The 22,572-nt window shown below is 42.1% G+C and overlaps 1 protein-coding gene across 2 annotated transcripts in view; it reads left to right on the forward strand.

Annotated features, from left to right (window-relative positions):
* slc27a4 (solute carrier family 27 member 4) overlaps positions 1 to 22,324 on the forward strand; it is a 34,317-nt gene extending 11,993 nt beyond the window's left edge. For both annotated transcript variants that reach the window (XM_060908966.1, XM_060908967.1), the window contains exons 2-13: positions 4,480 to 4,641; positions 9,746 to 10,140; positions 12,357 to 12,515; positions 12,604 to 12,673; positions 12,914 to 13,005; positions 15,033 to 15,142; positions 15,914 to 16,123; positions 16,270 to 16,396; positions 16,674 to 16,811; positions 17,404 to 17,568; positions 17,726 to 17,872; positions 18,195 to 22,324. In XM_060908966.1, coding sequence (XP_060764949.1) covers positions 4,481 to 4,641; positions 9,746 to 10,140; positions 12,357 to 12,515; positions 12,604 to 12,673; positions 12,914 to 13,005; positions 15,033 to 15,142; positions 15,914 to 16,123; positions 16,270 to 16,396; positions 16,674 to 16,811; positions 17,404 to 17,568; positions 17,726 to 17,872; positions 18,195 to 18,352 — 1,932 coding nt within the window. In that variant the 5' untranslated portion in view covers position 4,480 and the 3' untranslated portion in view covers positions 18,353 to 22,324. The remainder of the gene's footprint in view (positions 1 to 4,479; positions 4,642 to 9,745; positions 10,141 to 12,356; positions 12,516 to 12,603; positions 12,674 to 12,913; positions 13,006 to 15,032; positions 15,143 to 15,913; positions 16,124 to 16,269; positions 16,397 to 16,673; positions 16,812 to 17,403; positions 17,569 to 17,725; positions 17,873 to 18,194) is intronic.
* The last annotated feature ends 248 nt before the right edge of the window (positions 22,325 to 22,572 follow it).

A 22,572-nucleotide genomic window follows, 5' to 3' on the forward strand; every position in this document is an offset into this window, starting at 1 on the left:
GTTTTCCGTTTCAAAAAACATTAAATTCTGTTTCAGAGAATGGCTAATTCCGTTTCAGACAGTTTGTTTCAGTTATATGCTCAAATGACAACTCAATTGGCATTTTTAGATTTTCAACATATACATAATTCAGAATCAGAATTCTTAAGTGCATGTAATAAATGCATGAAATGTTATGTTTCAGGTAACTGGTGTTGGGAGGCATCGGCATGTTTGTTGTCCTTGTGCATCTATCCCTGTAATCCTGCTTTACTGGCCTGGAGTACAACTTCATATAAAGCTTTAAACTTTCTGTACACAGTCGAATATCTTAATGCACCTTAGAATCAACACTAAATTTCACTTCACTGAAAATGTGTTTCTTTCATTTATTTAAGACTGTAGTTAATTAGTGCTGTTAACTTGATTGACTGGCTCCTGCTATTTTCTTTAAAAACTTTATATTGTATATTAATACTTTTATGGTTATCCTTACTCTTTATACATGTACATTTAAATAAAACAATCTCAGTTATTTTATCCATGTTTTTCAAACTTTTATTCGTTGTTATGCTTACAATGTTTTCAGTGCAACGACAGGTCTAACATAGTGTGCGACAGTGTCCATTTAATATATACTTTAAATGATTCAAATTATTTAACAGTTAACTCTGTTATTAGTTTAATTTATATTTTGCCTGTAAATTATTAATTTAATAATGCACAAGTCTTCAAACTCTCTATATAGAAAATCATTCTTCGGAACATAACTTCTTATTTAAGAACATAAACCATTAAATCATGAAAATAATCAGTTGCTATTATTTAATGTTAAACTGAAAAGCCTTGGTGCAAACTACTAATGGAAATCTGACTGTTCAAAATCTGCCTTCAAGATCACCATTATAATGCAGCATTAGGAGTTCCTTTGTGCTTGAAAATATTCCGTGGCCATGCGTTAATAACGCGTGGGAATGAGATCCTATTCCGTGGCCACAACTTGTTTAATGCGTGGGAACGAGATGATGATTAGGTGGCCATGAATTAACGCGTGGCCACGAGAAGTGTTAGCCATTCCATCACTGAGACTGTTGACTTTCTGGCATCAGTAGCTTCAGCTGCAAATATGGACAAGTTTGATCTGATTTCGTTTTATTTAAATCTAGGAATGAATTATAATGATATCCTTAAATCACTTGCGGTTAGACATGGAGTAATTCTGAGCAAGAGACACTTAATTCGGCTGCTCAGAAAGCACGGGCTCAAACGTAGACAATACGCTGACCTCGGGGAAGTTATAGATTTCATCATACAAGATAAATCCTGTATTTATTGCACAATTGACGGCTGCTCAAAAACTGGACATCATCCCATCAGGCTGGAACTTGAATCATCTCGTGGCCACGCGTTATTAATTCATGGCCACCCAATAATCATCTCGTTCCCATGCATTAAGCAAGTCATGGCCACGGAATAGGATCTCATCCCCACGCGTTATTAACTCATGGCCACGGAATTTTTGGGTTTTTTTTTTCACCCATGTCACCATAGGGGCTCCGCAGATTGTTTCTGAGCACTAATTCCGCTTCTGACCCCAATTTCTGCGATTTCCTTCTGTTTTCCGCGATTGCGGAAAACCGGAGGCCCTAGAAAAGCAGCGGGATGTCTCACTGAAAAGCAAAATAATGAAAATAAAATGACGCGTTATTCTCTGAACAGTTTAATTTCTAAAACAGGAACAAATATATATATAATTTTTTTTTAAATGGCTATGATTATTATTGTACTTGGAGCTGCTAAATATAATTTGTATTCAAAATAATTTTTTTCAGGCTAATGTTTGCAAATCTGAAGCATGAAAGATCTTTACATCTGTATAAATAAATATATCACGAGTGAGTGAAGAGAAGGAGTGATCTATTTTTCAACACGAGAAGATAAACTTCATATCTTTGCACCACAGTGTAATGTTCTTTATATTATATGGACACATCCACACAAAAAAATACACAAGTTAATGAAAAGAATTTTATTTATTTTTTAATGAAAAGAATTTGGTTCGCCATTTTGACAATACACGTCTAGTCAGCGGGAAAACACTGGGAGTGACATCATCGGAGTGAAATACTGGGAATTATTATCCACACAGGACACTTTTTCGATGGAATAAAAATGTGTTCTATTCCCTTCTAGCAGGTTTCATTCATTTGGTTTGACAGCATGCAATATTGTTAGCATATTGCTTATCCTACGTGTATTACATCACTCTACACAATGGAGAATGAGCATTGAATATGGTTTATGATATTGCATGGTTGCCAAGGCAACATGACTTCACACATTGGAGATGTAAAACTTCCACGCTAGCGAGCGACTGGGACAATTTGTAAATAAACATGGCCGCCAGGTTTGCTTCGTTAAATACAGAAGATTTTGAAAGAGAAAGACGCATTGAACACCCAAAAGGAATGTGTTTTATTATTATTATTATTATTATTATTATTAATAATAATATTGTCTGGCTTTTTTTTTGTGGTCTCTCAGATATATTCCATTCAGCTGCTCGTCTTCGACTCATTCAGTATCATGCTCGCTGAATGGAATATATCTGATAGACCATGAAAAAAAAGCCAGACAATATTATTTAAATGTCACTCAGATCCGCGATGTATTCTGTATGAAAAATGTGAGTTTTTCAAGAAAAGAAGATAAACTTCATATCTCCAAACCAATGTGTGATTTTCTTTTTATTATATCGACACATTCACACAAACAAACTCCCCAAATTTATCAAAACAACTCGATTTCCTCATGAGTTACATGTAGAGATTTGTGTCCCTGTTTTGGTTCTCCATGTCCCGGATGGAGCTCGGATGAAAATACCAGTGGCGTATTTCCCACTGAAACACTCGTGTACGTGTGATATATTGTGAAAATTTTTTTCACATGTGAATTTTGGGCAGCACGGTGGTGTAGTGGTTAGCACTGTCGCCTCACAGCAAGAAGGTCCTGGGTTCGAGCCCCGGGGCCGGCGAGGGCCTTTCTGTGCGGAGTTTGCATGTTCTCCCCGTGTCCGCGTGGGTTTCCTCCGGGTGCTCCGGTTTCCCCCACAGTCCAAAGACATGCAGGTTAGGTTAACTGGTGACTCTAAATTGAGCGTAGGTGTGAATGTGAGTGTGAATGGTTGTCTGTGTCTATGTGTCAGCCCTGTGATGACCTGGCGACTTGTCCAGGGTGAACCCCGCCTTTCGCCCGTAGTCAGCTGGGATAGGATCCAGCCCGCCCGCGACCCTGTAGAACAGGATAAAGCGGCTACAGATAATGAGATGAGATAAAGAGACTTTTTGTTCAGGTTTATTTTATTAATTTTTTAAATTAATTATATTTACACAATCATGCAAGTGATTTTTATGTGAAAGGGTTAAACTGTCATGATGTTTTTAGCTTTACGGTTTTAAATAAAATAAAGATCGGACGAGTGTCGTACCGTATTGGCTGATGATCAAGGTTTCAGTATCATATCGAGAGAAAAAAGTGGTATTGCGGCACCGTCTCTAACGATGATGTAATGATTAATGCCTTGATCGGTCACACGTCAGTCTGCTGAGACTCTGAGAAAACTCCGTTAGTACTGAAACGTATTTTACAGAATTGTTTTGTACGAAGATGTCTGACTTGTGGTTGTGAGATATATATATATATATATATATATATATAAAAAATATATATTTTTTAAATTTATTTTAATTTTGTGCAGCGTAGCAGTGAAACCACGGCAACCTGAAGGGACTAAAGCCTGAGGTGTGTTGAAGGCGTGGTGTGAGGGTGTGAGTTCAGGAGAAACGCAGTAATCAGATCCCGCGTGTGGTGTTTAATTGATGAGCGTGAGGAGGAGACGTGAGCGAGAGCCTTGACCCTTTGCCCTTCTGCGTGTATAAATGTGGGTTAAAGATCACGGCTCACGTGGTTCATCTTCCACTTGCGTCTCATCAGTGTCACAGTTTTATCTCGAATTTTTTCCTCCTTAATATTGTGCGAGTTATCAGTGAACATCCCTGTGGTTCATTTATTTAGTGTAAAAGACTAAACGCTGAGTCACTTTACGACGACTGCGTTATCTGGTGTGTGTGTTTAGGATGCTATAATTACAGTTGTGTGATATGATGATGATATAATATCGATGTGATAAATCCTGTCTCAGGCCACTCCGAGATAACAGAGAGCGAAAGATAATGGAGCACTGAACTGTTGAAATTGTAAAGATTATTGGAGTTTATTAAAGTTATTCAACATTTGTTCCCCTTTTCAGTTTAAAGTATTTTTTGTAGAAATTCACATCCCTGCTGTTTTGTTGGATAAATATCATGTATCGTCTTTCAGTATCGTGATCCGATCTCTTTATCATATTGCTCAGCCTTAGTTATAACACTCTGCACATTTTATTTTATGGAGTTGATTAACTTTGTGCTTATTGTTTTTATTTTGTGTGTGTGTGTGAAGGATGTTGCGGCTGGCGTGCACCACCGTGCTGCTCTTCGTGCTCAGGCTGCTCCTGGCTTTGCCCTGGTTTCAGGTTCTTCCTGCTCTCCTCATCTTCTTCCTGGGAACCGGAGGATGGAACTCGCTGCGTGTGTTTATGAAGACCATCGGCCGAGACCTGCAGTAAGTACCACAGAGTGATCGAGTGCTCAGGACGGGGAAAGAAAAAAAGAAATCAGTCATTCAATTACAATTTTATTTCATCAGGATATTCACAGAATCCCAGAAAAGTGTATTTTGATATAAATGATGATGATGGATTCATATCATCCAGCACTTAGACACTTTAGGGTGATGCTGTGAAATGGAGCTCAGTTTCATATTTTTATTACATAAAATAATTTGGATTTGAACGTCATCAGATATTAGTTTTAATATCATGAAAAAGCACAGGAGAGGAGCAGTCGCTTTATTCAGCAAAGAAAATTATTATTTTAGAAAACGGCAATAATCTTCTTCTTCTGGCTGCTCCCGATTAGGGGTCGCCACAGTGGATCTTTCGTCTCCATCGCTCCCCGTCTTCCGCATCCTTCTCTACCGCACCTGCCACTTTCATGTCCTCTCTCACCACATCCATGTATCTCCTCTTTGGCCTTCCTCGTTTTCGTTTGCCTGGCAGCTCCATCCTCAACATTCTCCTTCCCACATGCTCTGCATCTCTTCTCAGGATGTGCCCACACCATCTCAGTCTCATCTCTCTTAGCTTCATTCCCAAGCTCTCCACATGTGCTGTCCCTCTGATGTGCTCGTTCCTTATCCTGTCCAACCTCCCATCACAAACCTTAACATCCTCAACTCCGCCACCTCCAACTTTGCCCCCTGTCTCTTCGTTAAGGGTCCGGTCTCCAATCCATACATCACAGCTGGTCTCACTACTGTCTTATACATCTTACCTTTCACTTCTGCTGGGACTTTCCGATCACAAATGACTCCCGAAATCCTTCTCCAACTGCTCCACCCTGCCTGCACTCTCTCTCTCACCTCACTATCGCAGCCCCCATTTTCCTGCACAGTTGACCCCAGGTACTTTCTTTACGTCTCACCAACTTTCTTTACGTCTGCTCCTTGCGTCTTCACTACACTCTCATCCCCATTCTCACTGATGCACATGTATTCTGTTTTGCTCCTGCTCACCTTCATTCCTCTTCGTTCCAATGCATCCCTCCATCTCTCCAAACCCAACTCAACCTCCTTTCTACTTTCACCACACATCACAACATCATCCGCAAACATCATGTTCCATGGTGACTCTCGCCTCACTTCGTCCATCAAGCTATCCATCATTCTGGCTGTCACTATTTTAGAAAACTGCAATGTTAAGGTGTAAAGTTTTGAGATGCTTTCTTTCTTGTGATACTCATTCATTTTATTTATTTATTTATTTATTCAGGGTTTTTTTTCCCTTGTCGCTGAATTTACTTCGACTTTAAGTGAAAATATACTCGCTGATAAACACCTTGTATTTATTCAGAGCTCTTTTTGTTAAACCTTTAGGGAACGCGTTTCAGGGGATTTAAATATTCACACATGCACATCATTTACATTTGAATATGCAAATATTATAAATCCGCATTCATTCAGTCCTAATGTTCCTGAAGTCTCTCTCGAGGAAATACAACAAATTAAGATTTTAATAACAGATTAAAAATTAAATATTATTTTAAAAAGCAGCAAGAGCTCTCACTGGGAATGAAAAAAAAAGATATTATTGTGATAAACATTTTACATAAAATGTTAAATGTGAAGCTGATATAACAGAAAAACAAATCTGTATTTTTAAAATTGAATAATAATATAGTAATGTGTTTAAATAGATAGATTCTGTTTTAATGTGTAGCCTATATAAATATATAAATTAGTTTATAGACAAACTAATAGGAGGAGGTGGTTGTTTTTATCAGGTTCACTTCAGCAAATCTCAATAATAAAATATACAAAAATATAATAAAAAAAAAAACCACTTACTTATATATATGAGAAGAGTCTGGCTCCAAAACTCTGTAAATCCACTGATTTAAATTTGAGGAAAAGTTTAGTTTCTTTCCCAAAAAAAAAAAAAATAAAATTGGCAGCATGAAAACCACTATTTTCTGTTTGAAACTTTAATAAAACACTGAGGATGTAATAACATTAGAAATGCTAAAAAAAAATATATATATATATCTCATCTCATTATCTCTAGCCGCTTTATCCTTCTACAGGGTCGCAGGCAAGCTGGAGCCTATCCCAGCTGACTACGGGCGAAAGGCGGGGTTCACCCTGGACAAGTCGCCAGGTCATCACAGGGCTGACACATAGACACAGACAACCATTCACACTCACATTCACACCTACGCTCAATTTAGAGTCACCAGTTAACCTAACCTGCATGTCTTTGGACTGTGGGGGAAACCGGAGCACCCGGAGGAAACCCACGCGGACACGGGGAGAACATGCAAACTCCACACAGAAAGGCCCTCGCCGGCCCCGGGGCTCGAACCCAGGACCTTCTTGCTGTGAGGCGACAGCGCTAACCACTACACCACTGTGCCGCCCATATATATATATATATATATATATATATATATATATAGAGAGAGAGAGAGAGAGAGAGCGCGCGGCACGGTGGTGTAGTGGTTAGCGCTGTCGCCTCACAGCAAGAGGGTCCAGGTTCGTGGCCGGCGAGGGCCTTTCTGTGCGGAGTTTGCATGTTCTCCCCGTGTCCGCGTGGGTTTCCTCCGGGTGCTCCGGTTTCCCCCACAGTCCAAAGACATGCAGGTTAGGTTAACTGGTGACTCTAAATTGAGCGTAGGTGTGAATGTGAGTGTGAATGGTTGTCTGTGTCTATGTGTCAGCCCTGTGATGACCTGGCGACTTGTCCAGGGTGAACCCCGCCTTTCGCCCGTAGTCAGCTGGGATAGGATCCAGCTCGCCTGCGACCCTGTAGAAGGATAAAGCGGCTACAGATAATGAGATTTTTTATATATAATATGTAATCTCATTGTCTGTAATTTTATTTATTTATATATATAAATTTTTTTTAAAGGTTTTTTTTTCCCTCCAAAATGCTATAAATCTATCACATCAATAAAAATTTTTTTGTGTGCGTGTGAATTGTAACTATAAACAGGAAGTTAAATTGACCTGGACCACAGAGTTTCCCAAATTACCTTCATCTTGTCTACAAGCAGCAATCTGTTTCTCACACAGCTCTGAGGAACGTTAATAAACCAGTCTGATGTTTACATGGAAACCTTTTTTTTTTTTCTTAAGGGCAAACTTTTTATTCTGAGCAATAAATATAGAAGTTTGGACACCGTGTACAACAGGTACAGTTAACTTTATATCAGAGTGGAGCTCCAGACTGAAGAGACCACGGTGAAGCATCGAGCTGATTTCTGACGGCTTTAACAACCCACAGGGACCCGGGTCGTAAATGCAAGGCGACGTCTCTCAGGAACACTTAAACACCAGACAGTGAATTCTGTCTCTTTATTTTTATAAGAGAGGCAGGTTTTTATCCAGCACTTATTTCTAATTTGATTTTTTTTTTAAATAACATGGGATTATTATATTTACTAACACGTTTTACACTCAACAGGACTCCGCTGTGAGTCCGTGCATAAATATAAACTTTAAGTGTCGTATTTCGATCCCAGGAGGAATCCGGTGCTCAAAGTGGAAAATAACATCAGACCACATTCTCTATTGGGGGGTGGTGATGATGATGATGATATCAAACGTTAAGAACGAGTTCCTACACACACACACACACACACACACACACACAGAGTTATTCATTTATTTCACTCAAAATCTCACTAGATCTCTCTGCGATATTGAGTCAGTGGGAGGGGCCATTACTGTTCCTGTATTTCAGTAGTGGGCTGTGATTGGTCGAGTGGAGATGATGCGTTTCATGGTACAGTAAATCAGTTGTGGAGTTTGTTGCATTTCAGAAAGAAAGGAAGTCTATGATGCAGAGAAACCTGGTGGATATCAGATTTTACATAAATCTGATTTTGGAACTTTGAATAGTGATCAAATACCAAACTTCTTTCGGAGGGAGCCTGACTTTTCTGAAAATGGCACTTATCACATTTTGGAACCAAACTCTTCAACAGATCATTTTTGTAGCTGTGACTAAAAATTAGAATTAAAAAGTTTGGTCTTTCAAGTGCGTGTGAGTTTGGAGTTAATCAGCTCTACGCTTCCTGGCTTTACTCCTCAGGACGAAGGGGTTTCACTCGAGTCTGTAAATCAGCTCTGTCCTGTTCTACAGGATCTGAACACACTCAACACACTGCAGGGGATTTGTTCAGAAAACCCAGACAGGTTCGACTCGTTCTACTGTAACGAACACGACGCCAAGTGACAGTTGGCTGTAGGAGCAGCGATTTATCAGGAATAATGCAACAGACAAAAACACACACACACACCAGAAATGTATTATTTCCAAGCACCATGTTCTGAGGTTTGTTACACTGATCACTTCTGGTTCTCTCTTACGTTATAGCAGCGATAAACGCTCATCACTCGTGTTATAAAAGTCTGATACTTTTTATTTAATGTCTACAAAAATAATTGTTTTTATTCAGATTGAAAAATGAATTTACATAAAAGTAAAACTGAAAAGGTGAAAGGTCAACATTAATATTTTACAATTTGAAATATTTTCATACAATATATTTACATTAACAATCAGCTGACTTTTTTATTCTTAAATTATTTAAATGCATTTTTAAATAAAATAAAGCCCCACAATATCTCTGTTCAAAACTACAGAAAACTATCTTTTTTTCTGTAATTTTGTACAATTATTTTTATACTTCACATTGATTTCACACTTGTGTATTCTATTACGCAGCATTTTATTTTATTGCTTTTTATCGTTTAACTTTTACTGTGATTGAGATCATGTGACGGTACAGTTTTTATTAATTATTTAAATTAAAATTAAACTTTAAAAAGTTTTATACCTGAAACAGATTTTGGTTGAGGATTTTATGTAAAATGTAGAAATGTGATGTTTTTGTATTTTGCTTCATGGTTTATTTGGTTTTTTTTTTTTACAGATCACACGCAGGTGTTTTTGTTTTGTTTTGTTTTTTCTCTCCCAGAATTCACTCCACTGTCTGAACGCATCCTCAGGATTTTTAAAAGTTACTTACAGCAGCTTTAATCTGGTTAACTGACACTGTTGTATGTTGAGATGAAACTCCGCCTCTGACTCGTTTTTCCCCCACAGTGCCGCCGTGGTGCTGTTGAAGGTGAAGCTGAACGTGATGCGACACCTGCGCGAGCGGAACACCATCCCCAGGATCTTTGCCGAGTCAGTGCAGAAGTACGGTGATAAGACGGCGCTGATCTTTGAGGGCACGGGCGAGCGGTGGAGCTTCAGGCAGCTGGACGAGTATTCGAACCGCGTGGCCAACCTGCTGCTCGAGCGCGGCTTCAGGGAGGGCGATGTGGTGGTGCTGTTCATGGAGAACCGCTCGCAGTATGTGGGCCTATGGCTGGGCATGGCCAAGATCGGCGTCGAGGCGGCGCTCATCAACTTCAACCTGCGTCTGGAGGCCCTGGTTCACTGCATCAACATCTCCAACGCCAAAGCCGTGGTGTTCGGCAGCGAGCTCACTGACGGTGAGGGACGCAAACCAATCGCAGTCAAACTCATCGTCACAGAGATGATCGTATACAGTACAGGAGGGGTTCTCTCTCTCTCTCTCTCTCTCTCTCTCTGTCTCTCCCCCCCTCGCCTCCAGAAGGAACCTCAAGATTTACAATTAACCACAGTGTCGCTCTCTTTTTATTTTTAGCATTTTTATTTCTAGATTATGTAGAAACAGAAAGTTAGGTTTTGAAGTGTGTGTGTGTGTGTAATATAAATGAGGGTAAGTCTGGGGCATCGTGGATAAGGCGCCATACCATAAATCCGGGGACCCAGGTTTGATTCCGACCCGAGGTCATTTCCTGATCCCTCCCCGTCTCTCTCTCCCGCTCATTTCCTGTCCTGTCTCTGCACTGTCCTATCCAATAAAGGTGAAAAAAAAGCCCAAAAAATATCTTTAAAAAAAATAATAAAAAAATGAGGGTAAGTCAAAAAGTTCTACGACAAACTGAAAAAAAATTTATTTATGAAAATAACAGCTATTTCTTTACATGTCCTCCACTTAAGTCGAAACATTTCTGCAAGCGCTGTTTCCATCGGAGAATTCCTTCTTTGTAGAATTCTGGGGGACGTCTTTCACACCTTTTGAAATTATAACATCTGTCTTAGAACTTTTTGACTTACTTTCGTGTGTGTGTGTGTGTGTGTGTGTGTGTGTAATATATAATTTTTTTTTTTTTTTTGTAATTTTAATCTTCAAAAAAGGATTTTTTACATTTTAAATGATAGTATTGTTTCTTCACTGATATTAATTCCTAAAATAAGACACTACTTAAAGCACATTAAATGCTGCTAATAAACAATAATTAATCAACAAACAATAATTATTAATTTATTAATTAATAAATCACTGTCAGTTTTATAACATTTTAAATATTAACTGTCCGTTCTGTATAATCCTGCTGTTCCTCACGTATAAATTTATTAATTAAACTAGGATGCAATTTAATTTTATTAAATCCAAATTAAATCAAAGAATAAAATGAATTCCCATCACTGTGATCAGTGATCTCACTTTGGCTAAACTGAAAACCTGTAAATAATTTAAACAGAAATTAGTTATTAATTATGCAGCTTGAGGTTTCTCTCCGATATCAAAAACACATCGAGTAGAGACGATGTTCTGTATCCTGAGATTTAAATAATAAATATTTAATCTAAAATAAATATTATACACTGTAGAATGTTAGTGTGTGAAGGAGGAAAGAAAAAACAACTCGCAAACAGAACGGCAGCATCGACGTCACTCTGATTCCGACTCCGCGAACGGAGCGACAGTGTGAGTTACAGCACAGAAATCACTCATTTACTTCAATCATGAATTAGTGACATTACTTCAGTTACATTCTGTTTGAGTGAACGAGTGATTAACAAGCAGGATTTGTTTTTGTTGTTGGATCAAAAATCATGTAATCTCACACCTGATTTGGCTCGTTAAAGGTTTATTAATTAGCTGATTAGATCTGCTGTGAACAAACACACACACACACACGTAATTATGTACAGAGGAAGCTGGAACTGCCTGGGAGAGAGACTGACAGAGAGAGAGAGAGAGAGAGAGAGGCACAGTGAGAGACAGACTGTGTGTGTGTGAGAGAGAGAGAGCGTGACAGTTTGTGTGAGAGAGAGACAGACAGACACAGTGTGTGAGAGACAGACAGACACGGTGTGTGTGAGAGAGAGACAGACACAGTGTGTGTGAGAGAGAGACAGACACAGTGTGTGTGTGTGTGTGTGTGTGTGTGTGTGAGAGAGAGAGACAGACAGTGTGTGTGTGAGAGAGTGAGTTAGATGTGAAATGAATGGTAGTGGAGTGCAGGAGGGAAGTGAAACTTGGTAACACCTCAGTTAGTCACCGGAGTGTTCTGGATTTAAACACTGTTTCGGAATCATCTGTAATGTCGTAATGTGATGGTGATGTGAACCGTCGGGGTGCGAGGAGGTCAGAGGTGTTCACATGGACGTCAGACGAGTAATCACAAAACCTGCTGAACTCAACTCCACACTTTTCCCAATGATTTATTCGAGTCAGCATGTTTATTGTTTGGCCTGTCCATCTTACGGTTTCTATAGTAACAGATCATTCATGGGGCGTGTCCGGGTCCAGCGACGCGCCACATAAACGGAAAAAGCATCATCAATATAGTCTCTCTCTCTCTCTCTCTCTCTCTCTCTCTCTCTCTCTCAGCGATGTGTGAGGTGCACAGCTCCATGGGGAAAACTGTAAAGCTCTTCTGTTCTGGTGACTGGGATCCTAAACGAGTTCCTGAGGGAACAGAGTGTTTAGAGCCACTCCTCCAGGCCGCGCCCACACACAAGCCCAGCCAACCGCAGCGCGGCTTCACCGGTATGTCAGCCAATCACATGTAGAGAGCTTATCTGGGCGTGTTAAAGGCCCACACGGTTCTGAATTCTGATCTGATCTTCCCCGTTAGATCGTCTCTTCTACATTTACACTTCTGGAACTACGGGAATGCCGAAAGCTGCCATCGTCGTCCACAGCAGGTACAAAGTATTTTCTCTCCTCCCTCCTCTTCTTTCCTCCTCTCTTCAGTTCTCATCTCCTCTCCTGTTAACTCCCCATTCTCCTCGTCTCTTCTTGTCCCTTTGACTCCATTCCCTTTTCTTCATCTGACATTTAACACTGTTTGTTTTATTTCTTCTCTTCTGTCTTTTCCTCTGTATTTATCCTGATTATCACAGTGTGTGTGTGTGTGTGTGTGTGTGTGTGTGCGCACGCTGTAGGTACTACCGTATGGCTGCGCTGGTGTATTACGGGTTCAGGATGCGGTCGGAGGACGTGCTGTACGACTGTCTCCCGCTTTATCACTCAGCAGGTGAGAAAACACTTGCCGAACACTTCCTGTCAAACTCTACAGGAAGTGTGTACACAATGTCACTTCCTCTTTACACTTTCATCATTTAAAAAACTAATTTTAACTTGTCAAAAATGAGACTGGGTGTGGCCTCTATAGTTGTAAGTCTTAATTTAAGGGTGTGTGGCCTCTGTATCTATCGGCGAGTAGAGGAGTGGCCTCTATAGATTAGATTAGATTAGATAAAACTTTATTGATCCCTTTGGGAGGGTTCCCTCAGGGAAATTAAGATTCCAGCAGCATCATTACAGATAAACAGAGAAAAGAAAGAGAGAAAACTTCTAGATAAATTAAAATAAATTAATTATTTACATATACAAATATCAAAAGAATAAGATATGGGGAAGAGAGGAGGGGGGGGAAGTGGGGTTAGAGTGTGTGTGTGTGTGTGGGGGGGGGGGGGGGGGGGGGGCAGGAGAGATATTGCACATTATATTGCACATTGTCCGGTATTGCTTATTGTCAGGCTAGGCTACTGCTCCTTCCTGTCCTCTATCCTCCTGTTACCCCTCCTCCCCCCCAGAGAGGAGTTGTACAGTCTGATGGCGTGAGGGACAAAGGAGTTTTTGAGTCTGTTCGTCCTGCACTTGGGAAGGAGCATTCTGTCACTGAACAGGCTCCTCTGGTTGCTGATGACGGTGTGCAGAGGGTGACTGGCATCGTCCATGATGTTCAATAGTTTGTCCATAGACCTCTTCTCTGCCACCATCACCAGAGTCTCCAGCTTCATGCCGACCACAGAGCCGGCCCGCCTGATCAGTTTGTCCAGCCTGGATGTGTCCTTCTTGGATGTGCTGCCCCCCCAGCACACCACGGTGTAAAACAGGACACTGGCGACCACAGACTGATGGAACATCCACAGGAGTTTCCTGCAGATGTTAAAGGACCGCAGCCTCCTAAGGAAGTACAGCCTGCTCTGTCCCTTCCTGTATAAGTGATTGGTGTTGCAAGTCCAGTCCAGCTTGCTGTCCAGCCACAGCCCGCGGTACTTGTAGGAATCCACAGCCTCCACCTCGACTCCCTCAATCAGAACTGGTCATGACCTTGGTCTGGACCTCCCAAAGTCAAATGATCAGCTCCTTGGTCTTCAAGGTGTTGAGCTGCAGATGGTTCCTGTTGCACCACACAGCAAAGTCCCTCACCAGGTGCCTATACTCCTCCTCTCTGTCGTCACTGATACACCCAACGATGGCTGTGTCATCGGCAAACTTCTGAATGTGACATCTATATCTGTTAATCTTAAGTGAAGTGGGTGTGGCTTCTTTTTCAAACTGAGTGGAGGAGGAGTGGCCTCTGTATCTGTCACTCTTAATCAAGGAGGTGTGGTGTCTACATCACTTGGTCTTAGCTGAGGAGGTGTGGCCTCTGTAGCTGTTAGTGGAGGCGGAGTGGCCTCTGTATCTGTTAGTCTTAACCAAAGAGGTGTGGTCTTTACATCTCCTGGTCTTAGTTGAAGAGGTGTTGCCTCTGCATGTGTAAGTGGAGGAGGTGTGGCCTGCCTTTGTATCTTGTTCATGGTTGAAGGGAACCCGGCCTCGATGAAGCTGAGTAAATGGGGTGTGGCTTCTGCATCTGTCATTCTTAGTTGAAAAGGGGCAAGGCCTCTATCATTGAGTAATGGAGGTGTGGCCTCTACATCGGTCAGCTTTAATCAAAGAGGTGTGGCCCCTGAATCAATCTGAGTGGAGGAGGTGTGGCCTCTGCATCTGTCAATCTTAACTGTGGAGGTGTGGCCTTTCACAAGTGGAGGAGGTGTGGCCTTTATCTGTCGTTCTTAGTTGAGAAGTAGCCTCTACACATGTCTTGTAGTTGAAGAGGTGTGGCCTTTTGTATCTGAGTAGAGGAGGCGTGGCCTCTCACCTTTCAAAGTGCACACTGTATCTCAGTTATAATGTACTGCCTCATACAGTTCAGTGTCCATAACTTTATTTCATTAGCACCGTTTTTCCTGGTTATTCCAGACTTACGTGTTCTGTTCTGTGTGACAGGGAACATCGTGGGCGTCGGTCAGTGTCTGATCCATGGCATGACCGTCGTCATCAAGAAGAAGTTCTCAGCATCCAAGTTCTGGGATGACTGCATCAGATACAACTGCACGGTGAGAGTCGGACACTGAGAAACCAAGCTTTACATCACGCTGATGAATTACATTATGGGTCGTGTCTGTAGCTAATATTGACTCCGCCCCTTTAGTAACATTTCCTCTCAGCAGTTTTGTGACCAGCTTTAAAGGAGGAACTCATCTCATCTCATTATCTGTAGCCGCTTTATCCTGTTCTACAGGGTCGCAGGCAAGCTGGAGCCTATCCCAGCTGACTACGGGCGAAAGGCGGGGTTCACCCTGGACAAGTCGCCAGGTCATCACAGGGCTGACACATAGACACAGACAACCATTCACACTCACATTCACACCTACGCTCAATTTAGAGTCACCAGTTAACCTAACCTGCATGTCTTTGGACTGTGGGGGAAACCGGAGCACCCGGAGGAAACCCACGCGGACACGGGAAGAACATGCAAACTCCACACAGAAAGGCCCTCGCCGGCCACGGGGCTCGAACCCAGGACCTTCTTGCTGTGAGGCGACAGTGCTAACCACTACACCACCGTACCGCCTAAAGGAGGAACTTTATTGGCAAAACCTCAGATTTCAAAAAAAGTACTGTCCTGATCTGAACACGTGTACGCACGCACGCCTTTACTCCTTACACAACCCAAAGCAGGAGAAAATGTCATGGTCCCAAAATAAACTGCACCAACCACTGCGGTGGCTTCCAGACTGAAAAATACACAAAATCGACCAAATACAAGGTGAGAACATACAGAACCATGAGTTTTATTTTAATCTCTCTCTCTCTCTCTCTCTCAGATAGTGCAGTATATCGGTGAGATCTGTCGTTATTTGTTGAATCAGCCGGTGCGGGATGTGGAGCAGCGTCACTGTGTGCGCATGGCGCTGGGTAACGGTCTGCGTCAGTCTATCTGGGAGGAGTTCATGCAGCGCTTTAACATTCCACAGATCGCTGAATTCTACGGTGCCACTGAGTGCAACTGCAGCCTCGGCAACTTCGATAACAAGGTGAGACAAAGAGAAGAAAAATGAGAGGCGCACACACACACACACACACACACACACACACACACACAGAGTCTCTCTGTTCTGATGTTTTCTGTAAGGGGATGTTTATTTATCATTAACGTGTGTGTGTGTGTGTGTGTGTGTAGACCGGTGCGTGTGGCTTTAACAGCCGTATCCTGCCCTTCATCTACCCCATCTGTCTGGTCAGAGTGGACGAGGAAACCATGGAGCTCATCAGAGGACCTGATGGAGTGTGTATACCGTGTGGTCCAGGTTAGTGTGTGTATACACACACACACTTTCACAGGGGTTTTCAAAACCTTTCCACTACATACTGTCATCAAAATGCATTAATAACTAAAGTATTGGCACCCTGGTGCTTCATTATTGCTGTTTATCACTAGTCTCCAAAGAAGCTCCTCCCACTTGCACAGGTAGTGTGAGTACTCTGAGTACAGCTAGTTCTGGATTCACGTTGGTGACCACGCTAATGTCTAAAGGAAAAGTGCTGTCAGAATGGTGTCAAGTTCTCAGCTGGTGTTGTTTCCAGGTGAACCGGGTCAGCTGGTGGGCAGAATCATCCAGAACGACCCCCTGAGACGCTTCGACGGCTACGTGAACCAGAACGCCACCACTAAAAAGATCGCACAGAACGTCTTTAAGAAAGGAGACCAGGCCTACCTGTCAGGTAAACGCTCTGATAATGCACATGTCGAGGTGAGCTGTGTGTGTGGTGGTGGTGATGATACTCAGACGAAGCCTTATGTGATGCTCAAACTTGAGTCTTCTCTCTGTGTGTCCTCACACATTTTATAGTTTGGTTTAAATCTCAGAACACAGTTAGTTCATTTCTCCACTATAAGTCAATCAAACCTGGTTCTTTAAACCTTTCTGGTTCTTTTAAACCAGGAACCAAACTCCAGAATGAGCATAAAGAGAGTCCTCTGAGGCACAAAGAGTTCCCAAGGTGCATTTAGAGTACTTTGAGGGACAGAGAGTTCCTCTTGGGACATTAGAAGTTCCTTGTGGGATGTAAAGTGTTCCCTAAGAGGCATAAAGAGCTCCTGTTGAATAAGCAGTTCTTTGAGGGGCAAAAAAAAAAACCCAAACGTTCCTCCAGGGGTGTAGAATGTTCCCAGAGAGTGTGAAGCAGTTTGAAATTGGTTAAATGTTCCTGGAGAACCCAAGAAACATTTCAAGTGGAACGTTGAGGAGCAGTGATGATGTATGTAGACCATTTATGAAAAACGAGTTTATAACGCAGTTCTCCTGTTCTGCAGGAGATGTCCTGGTGATGGACGAGTTCGGCTACATGTACTTTAGAGACCGTACGGGAGACACGTTCCGCTGGAAGGGTGAGAACGTCTCCACTACTGAGGTGGAGGGAACGCTGAGCCGCCTGCTGGACATGAAAGACGTGGTGGTGTACGGTGTAGATGTGCCAGGTATGGAGAGAGAGTCCACGACTTCCTGCTGCCTTTATTTCCTCCTCTCTCCAGTGTCCATGATCGCACTCTTCCCTGACTGGATCTGTTAAAATCACCCACAGTTTGTTTTCCTGTTTCTCGACTCAGACTCTAACTTCCTGTTGTTTCTCACCAGGTGCAGAAGGTAAAGCGGGCATGGCGGCCATCGCAGACCCGGACCACACCACGGACCTGGGGAAGTTCAGCAGGGAGCTGGAGAAGGCGCTGCCCCCCTACGCACGCCCAGTGTTCCTACGCTTCCTGCCTGAGGTCAACAAGACAGGTGAGTCACATGACCTGATTTTGATTCCTCAACCAAAAGCACCAACACTGCAGACTCCTTCATAAACATCTTGTAGAAAACTGCACCATGTCCATGATTTTTGAGTCCCTATGGATGAGCTGTTACTATAGAAACAATCACATATTGTAGATATAATAAATGCGGGATGGAGCATGGCGGCCATTTTGAACGCAGGAACAGTACTTCTTTTCCATCGTTTGTCATTACTTTGATTATTAAGAAGGACTCTGTTGCACATGTGTGTATCTGTTTAAATGATCCAAGTATTAAACAACTTCTCTCGTGGTTCTCCTTCTCACAGGAACCTTCAAGTTCCAGAAGACGGAGCTCCGCCGTGACGGTTTCGACCCGACTGTGGTGTCCGATAAGCTCTACTTCCTGGACTGCACTAAAGGGTGCTACGTGGAACTGGACGCTGAACTCCACCGGAGCATCACCTCGGGGAAGCAAAAATTATAAAGAAACCATTGCCGAGTCTGACTCCGCCCACTTTGTCAATCTTCCCTCATCAGACCCCTTCCTAGGAACCTTTCAACGCCTCACCCCTCGTTACCTCAGCAACCACAGTGAGGGGCAGCAGGAGCGCTCCGACTCCCTCACTCATCCATCCGTTCAGACACCCAAAGTGCCCCACCCTCGACCTACTGTGGGCAGGATGACACACACAGACATCGATACAAACACTTTGATAAGCGTTCTAACAGTTTATGGCATAAGGAGAGAGAGGACATGCCTCCTCGGCCCGTTCTGCACAACGGCTGCTTGTTTATAAGGTTGCATCTTGAACGCATCACAAAAAAAAAAAAACCCTCTCTGCTCAGTGAAGGGACCAAATGGACACGGGTTCACACGTCCTGTGTCCATCCACACGCAGCAGAGCAACAGACAGCCATAAAAGTGACTCAGTGTGCAAATGCTATTTATTTGGAACTTTACTGGCACCAAAAATATTTAAGTTGTAGAATAGCATCTATTTATAAAACGATTCATTAATCGTATTGTAAACATCCAGTACGTCATCAGTGTACAGCGTAGGAGAGAACGATTACTGCGCCTGGCCGCTCATTCATTCTTCCACACCTGTAGGGGGCGGTGTGTGTGTGTGTACTGAACGTATCCGCGTGCAGATGTCCGTAGCATTGTTCAGGCAGCACGGTCAGGTTTTACATCTGATATTTCTACACAGCTTTGCATGAAGGATCTGGCACTCGTAGCCACGCCCCCTCATGCAAGAAGGGAAATGGTTAATACACCTATCTTTAATACACTTATTATTTTTTTAAATCACAGAAGCATGGCTGATGAACAGACGGAGCACTGTGCCTTAACCTGAGCTCAGGCTCTGTCCTAATCCACCTCACGCTATCTCACTCCCTTTCCTGTATCTTCTTATCCATTTCCTCGACGTAAATATTCCTTTAATTACTGGCTCATGATGGCAGAAAAAAATAATAATCCAACACGACTCCTACGTGTGTATCGATAATCAGATGCATAATAATACATCACAATATTTACTAGAGATGCATCAATACTATTTTTTTCCTCCAAGGGAATTTATTGCCAGGTTTACTTCCTAATTTACATTTTACGATTAATGACTGAAGCATAACCCTACGTTCACACTAGCCGTCAGTCATGTTGCTTGTGGGTGTGGCCTGTCCAGTGTTTAGCTACATTAAAATTAATGTGTGTATAATCAGATCAGTTGTTTTTTTTAAATGTGCTCTGCTTTGTACTAGCTACATTCTCCGATTAGATTAGCAAAGCAAGCTAACTACGCTAGCTACATTCGTACCCTCAGCAGAGACACCAGCGATCTCTGCGACTTCCTCCCCAGCTTTGTTTTTCTTCCTACCGTCTCTGTACACGTTTAACGAGGGCGTGAGTACGATCGAGGAGATGAAGTTCTGTGGGAACTGATTGCAGGTAGGAAGTAAAGTTGAGTGGGGAACTGAAAAAACGTCACACCACATGCGCAACCGGATAACAGGACAATCATTTGGAGTTTAGCAGCGGGGACCTGAGAAACATTCCCGATTGAAACATCGTGTGTGATGGAGGTCCACTGAAAAGGAACAACTGTCTGTCGTTTTGTCGTTCGCTAGTGTGAATGCAGGGTTAGACTTCCTATTTTGACTTGCACAGGTCATTTATTTTTTGTGTATGAGAGAGAGAGAGAGAGAGGGAGAGGGAGAGCTTGCTGTAGCATGAATCACTCTTTAATCCAAAGGGAAGATGATCTGTCATGCTAATGCTTAACACGCTACAGTTTAAGATCAGAACTGAATGGAGTTTCTAAATTAAGGTTGAAGATGGGTATAAAGTTTAAAGGGGGGGGGGGGGGGGTCAGTGGTTTATCACGAGCACTCCTGTCTCAACTGTGGTGTTTCTAATTTTTTGCACTTATTTATTTCTCAAAACAATGATTTTAATTGTTGTTGATTGACTGGCTTTGTGTTTCCTGTTTTGTTTTTTTGTGCTTGGTGCGAGTGGGGGGAGGGGTTAGAGGGGTGGGTGGGTTCTATGAAAGCAGAGCATCATCATGTGACTTTGCTGAGGCCTCATCATCATGTGACTTTTACACCACAGTTGGAAAGATGTTTTAATTCTGATTCACGGTATAAGGGGTGGAGCCTCATTTTTTGAATGCTGATTGGCCGAAATGAAAATGTTGCAGATGTGCTCTGATGTAAAACTGAATCTTGGATTTGAAATGGGTCACGGCATCAAAACCTGCGTTTGAGCTTTGTGTCTGATTCATATTTTAACAACAAAATCCAATGTGCAATTTGAAGAAGCGGCATAATAATCATCCGAACAAAAATGAAATCCAAAGATCAGTCGGTGATTTTTGACTTTGTGTTCAGCAGCGTGTTTCTGTTCAGCCCAGATGTAACACACCGCTGGCGTGCGGTGCTGAAACAATCACAGCTCGGTTCTGGAGGAATAACGAATTGGAATCAGGTTGTAGTTCCACTTTGTGGCCTGCAGGAGGCAGTGCATGTCCTCACCTGGCTAAAACCTAGTCTGATTTGTGTGTCAGTACGTTTGCGTGTGTGTTTTGCGTGGTGGACTGTGTGTGAACTCTGACTGATGCGGACGCGTAAACTGTAACACCTTTCACATTTGCTAGCATTTTAAATCTCCTACGTTTCACATCACGACAAACAGATAACACCTTTTTAAAAAGCGCAAATCAAAATGGCCGCTCACAGCATCACGTATTAGCTTTAGCTCAATCAACACGCAGGAGGAAAAATATACAGCACTTATCATTGTTAGCTAGCTAGCGTGTTGCTAACCGTTGATGCATGGAAGCGCCTTTTTTTTCCTACTTTCTGACTTGAATGCACAAAGGCGAAAGATGACGTAATTCCGATTTCCAAGGTCCAGTACAGCGTTTGTTCCAGCTGTGTTTCATCATAATAGTTGATTTTAATCCTTTATATTCTCGCAGGAAAGACATCTCTCTCTCTCACACACACACACAGCGCGCTCTGTTTAAATAAATAAACAAAACGTAACCTCCTACAATTCTGTAGTTTGGTAGAATTGTGGATTTAAACATGAGTGAATGTGAACGGTTGACGCTGCTGAATACAAACGCTAAAAATTGGTTTATAAACGATCGCACAACATTTCTCTTCATAAAAGAAACTCCCTCCTGTGTTGCGTGTTTATTATTATTCTTCCTACACTGAAGCACAGAAAGCTTCGTTTTTGTGCTTGTTCTCATTTCTGTAAATTCTTGTTTTATTCACACAACACCGCCCCAGTGTGGACACTCAGTGCCCCGCAGTATAAACCCGCTGTGACGCTCAGAACCGCGGCTTCGTTTCATTATCACTTCAGTTCGTTTGTTTTTTCATTTTCTTGATATCACTTTTCTTTAAAATGTTTGACTTTTACATCGTGCTGTGTGAATGCTACTGTAATATGTATTTTTCTTTTTAGCCCCCCCCCCAAAAAAAAAGTGATAAAGGACAAAGCAGGATTACCAACTGATTTTTTTTTTTTTTTTGAGGGAAGGTGGCGGTCAGCATAAACATGTTCATTTTGGGGTCCAAGAAAAATAAAAACAAGTAAAAAAGCTACCCAGGAAACAGGACTGTGGTCACAGAAACCTCATCTGAAGTGACTCTTCAGCTCTGAGAGTGTCGTCGTTCTCCTGAGCGCCGTCTCAATGTTTCTCGGTTTTCTGTTCAGTACTCAGGAACAACATGTTAGTTTCAGAAAAAGGGAAAAGTGTCTTGGGTTTGTGGCTTGGTTAGTAAACAGTGCTCTGTGTGTGTGTGTAGGGGAGGTGTGTGAGGTGTGCACGTCACACTGAAGTCCTCGTGTCTTACTCGCTGTATAATACCTGTATTGTGCTTTTCAGAAAAAAAATAAATGGCATCCAAGAATAAACAAAAAAAATTTTGGAATGTTCTGGGTGGGTTTTTATTTCCCAAATAAAAATGACTATTAAAAATTACTTTTTGGTCCAAATCCAGTCCTGTGGATAAGGATTATATTTAATAAAGACTGCTATTATTATTAATGTAAGAACAAATTAAAAATGCTTCACACTGCTGTAGGATTCTGCCTTCAGTCAGAAGAGTAAAATGTGCTTTTTGCACAAATGTCAATTGTGTAAAAAAAAAGCTTTTTGCCTCGACATCCTTGATGTTATGTAA

This window comes from Neoarius graeffei, chromosome 25 (genome assembly GCF_027579695.1).
Source record: "Neoarius graeffei isolate fNeoGra1 chromosome 25, fNeoGra1.pri, whole genome shotgun sequence".
Lineage (NCBI taxonomy): Eukaryota > Metazoa > Chordata > Actinopteri > Siluriformes > Ariidae > Neoarius > Neoarius graeffei.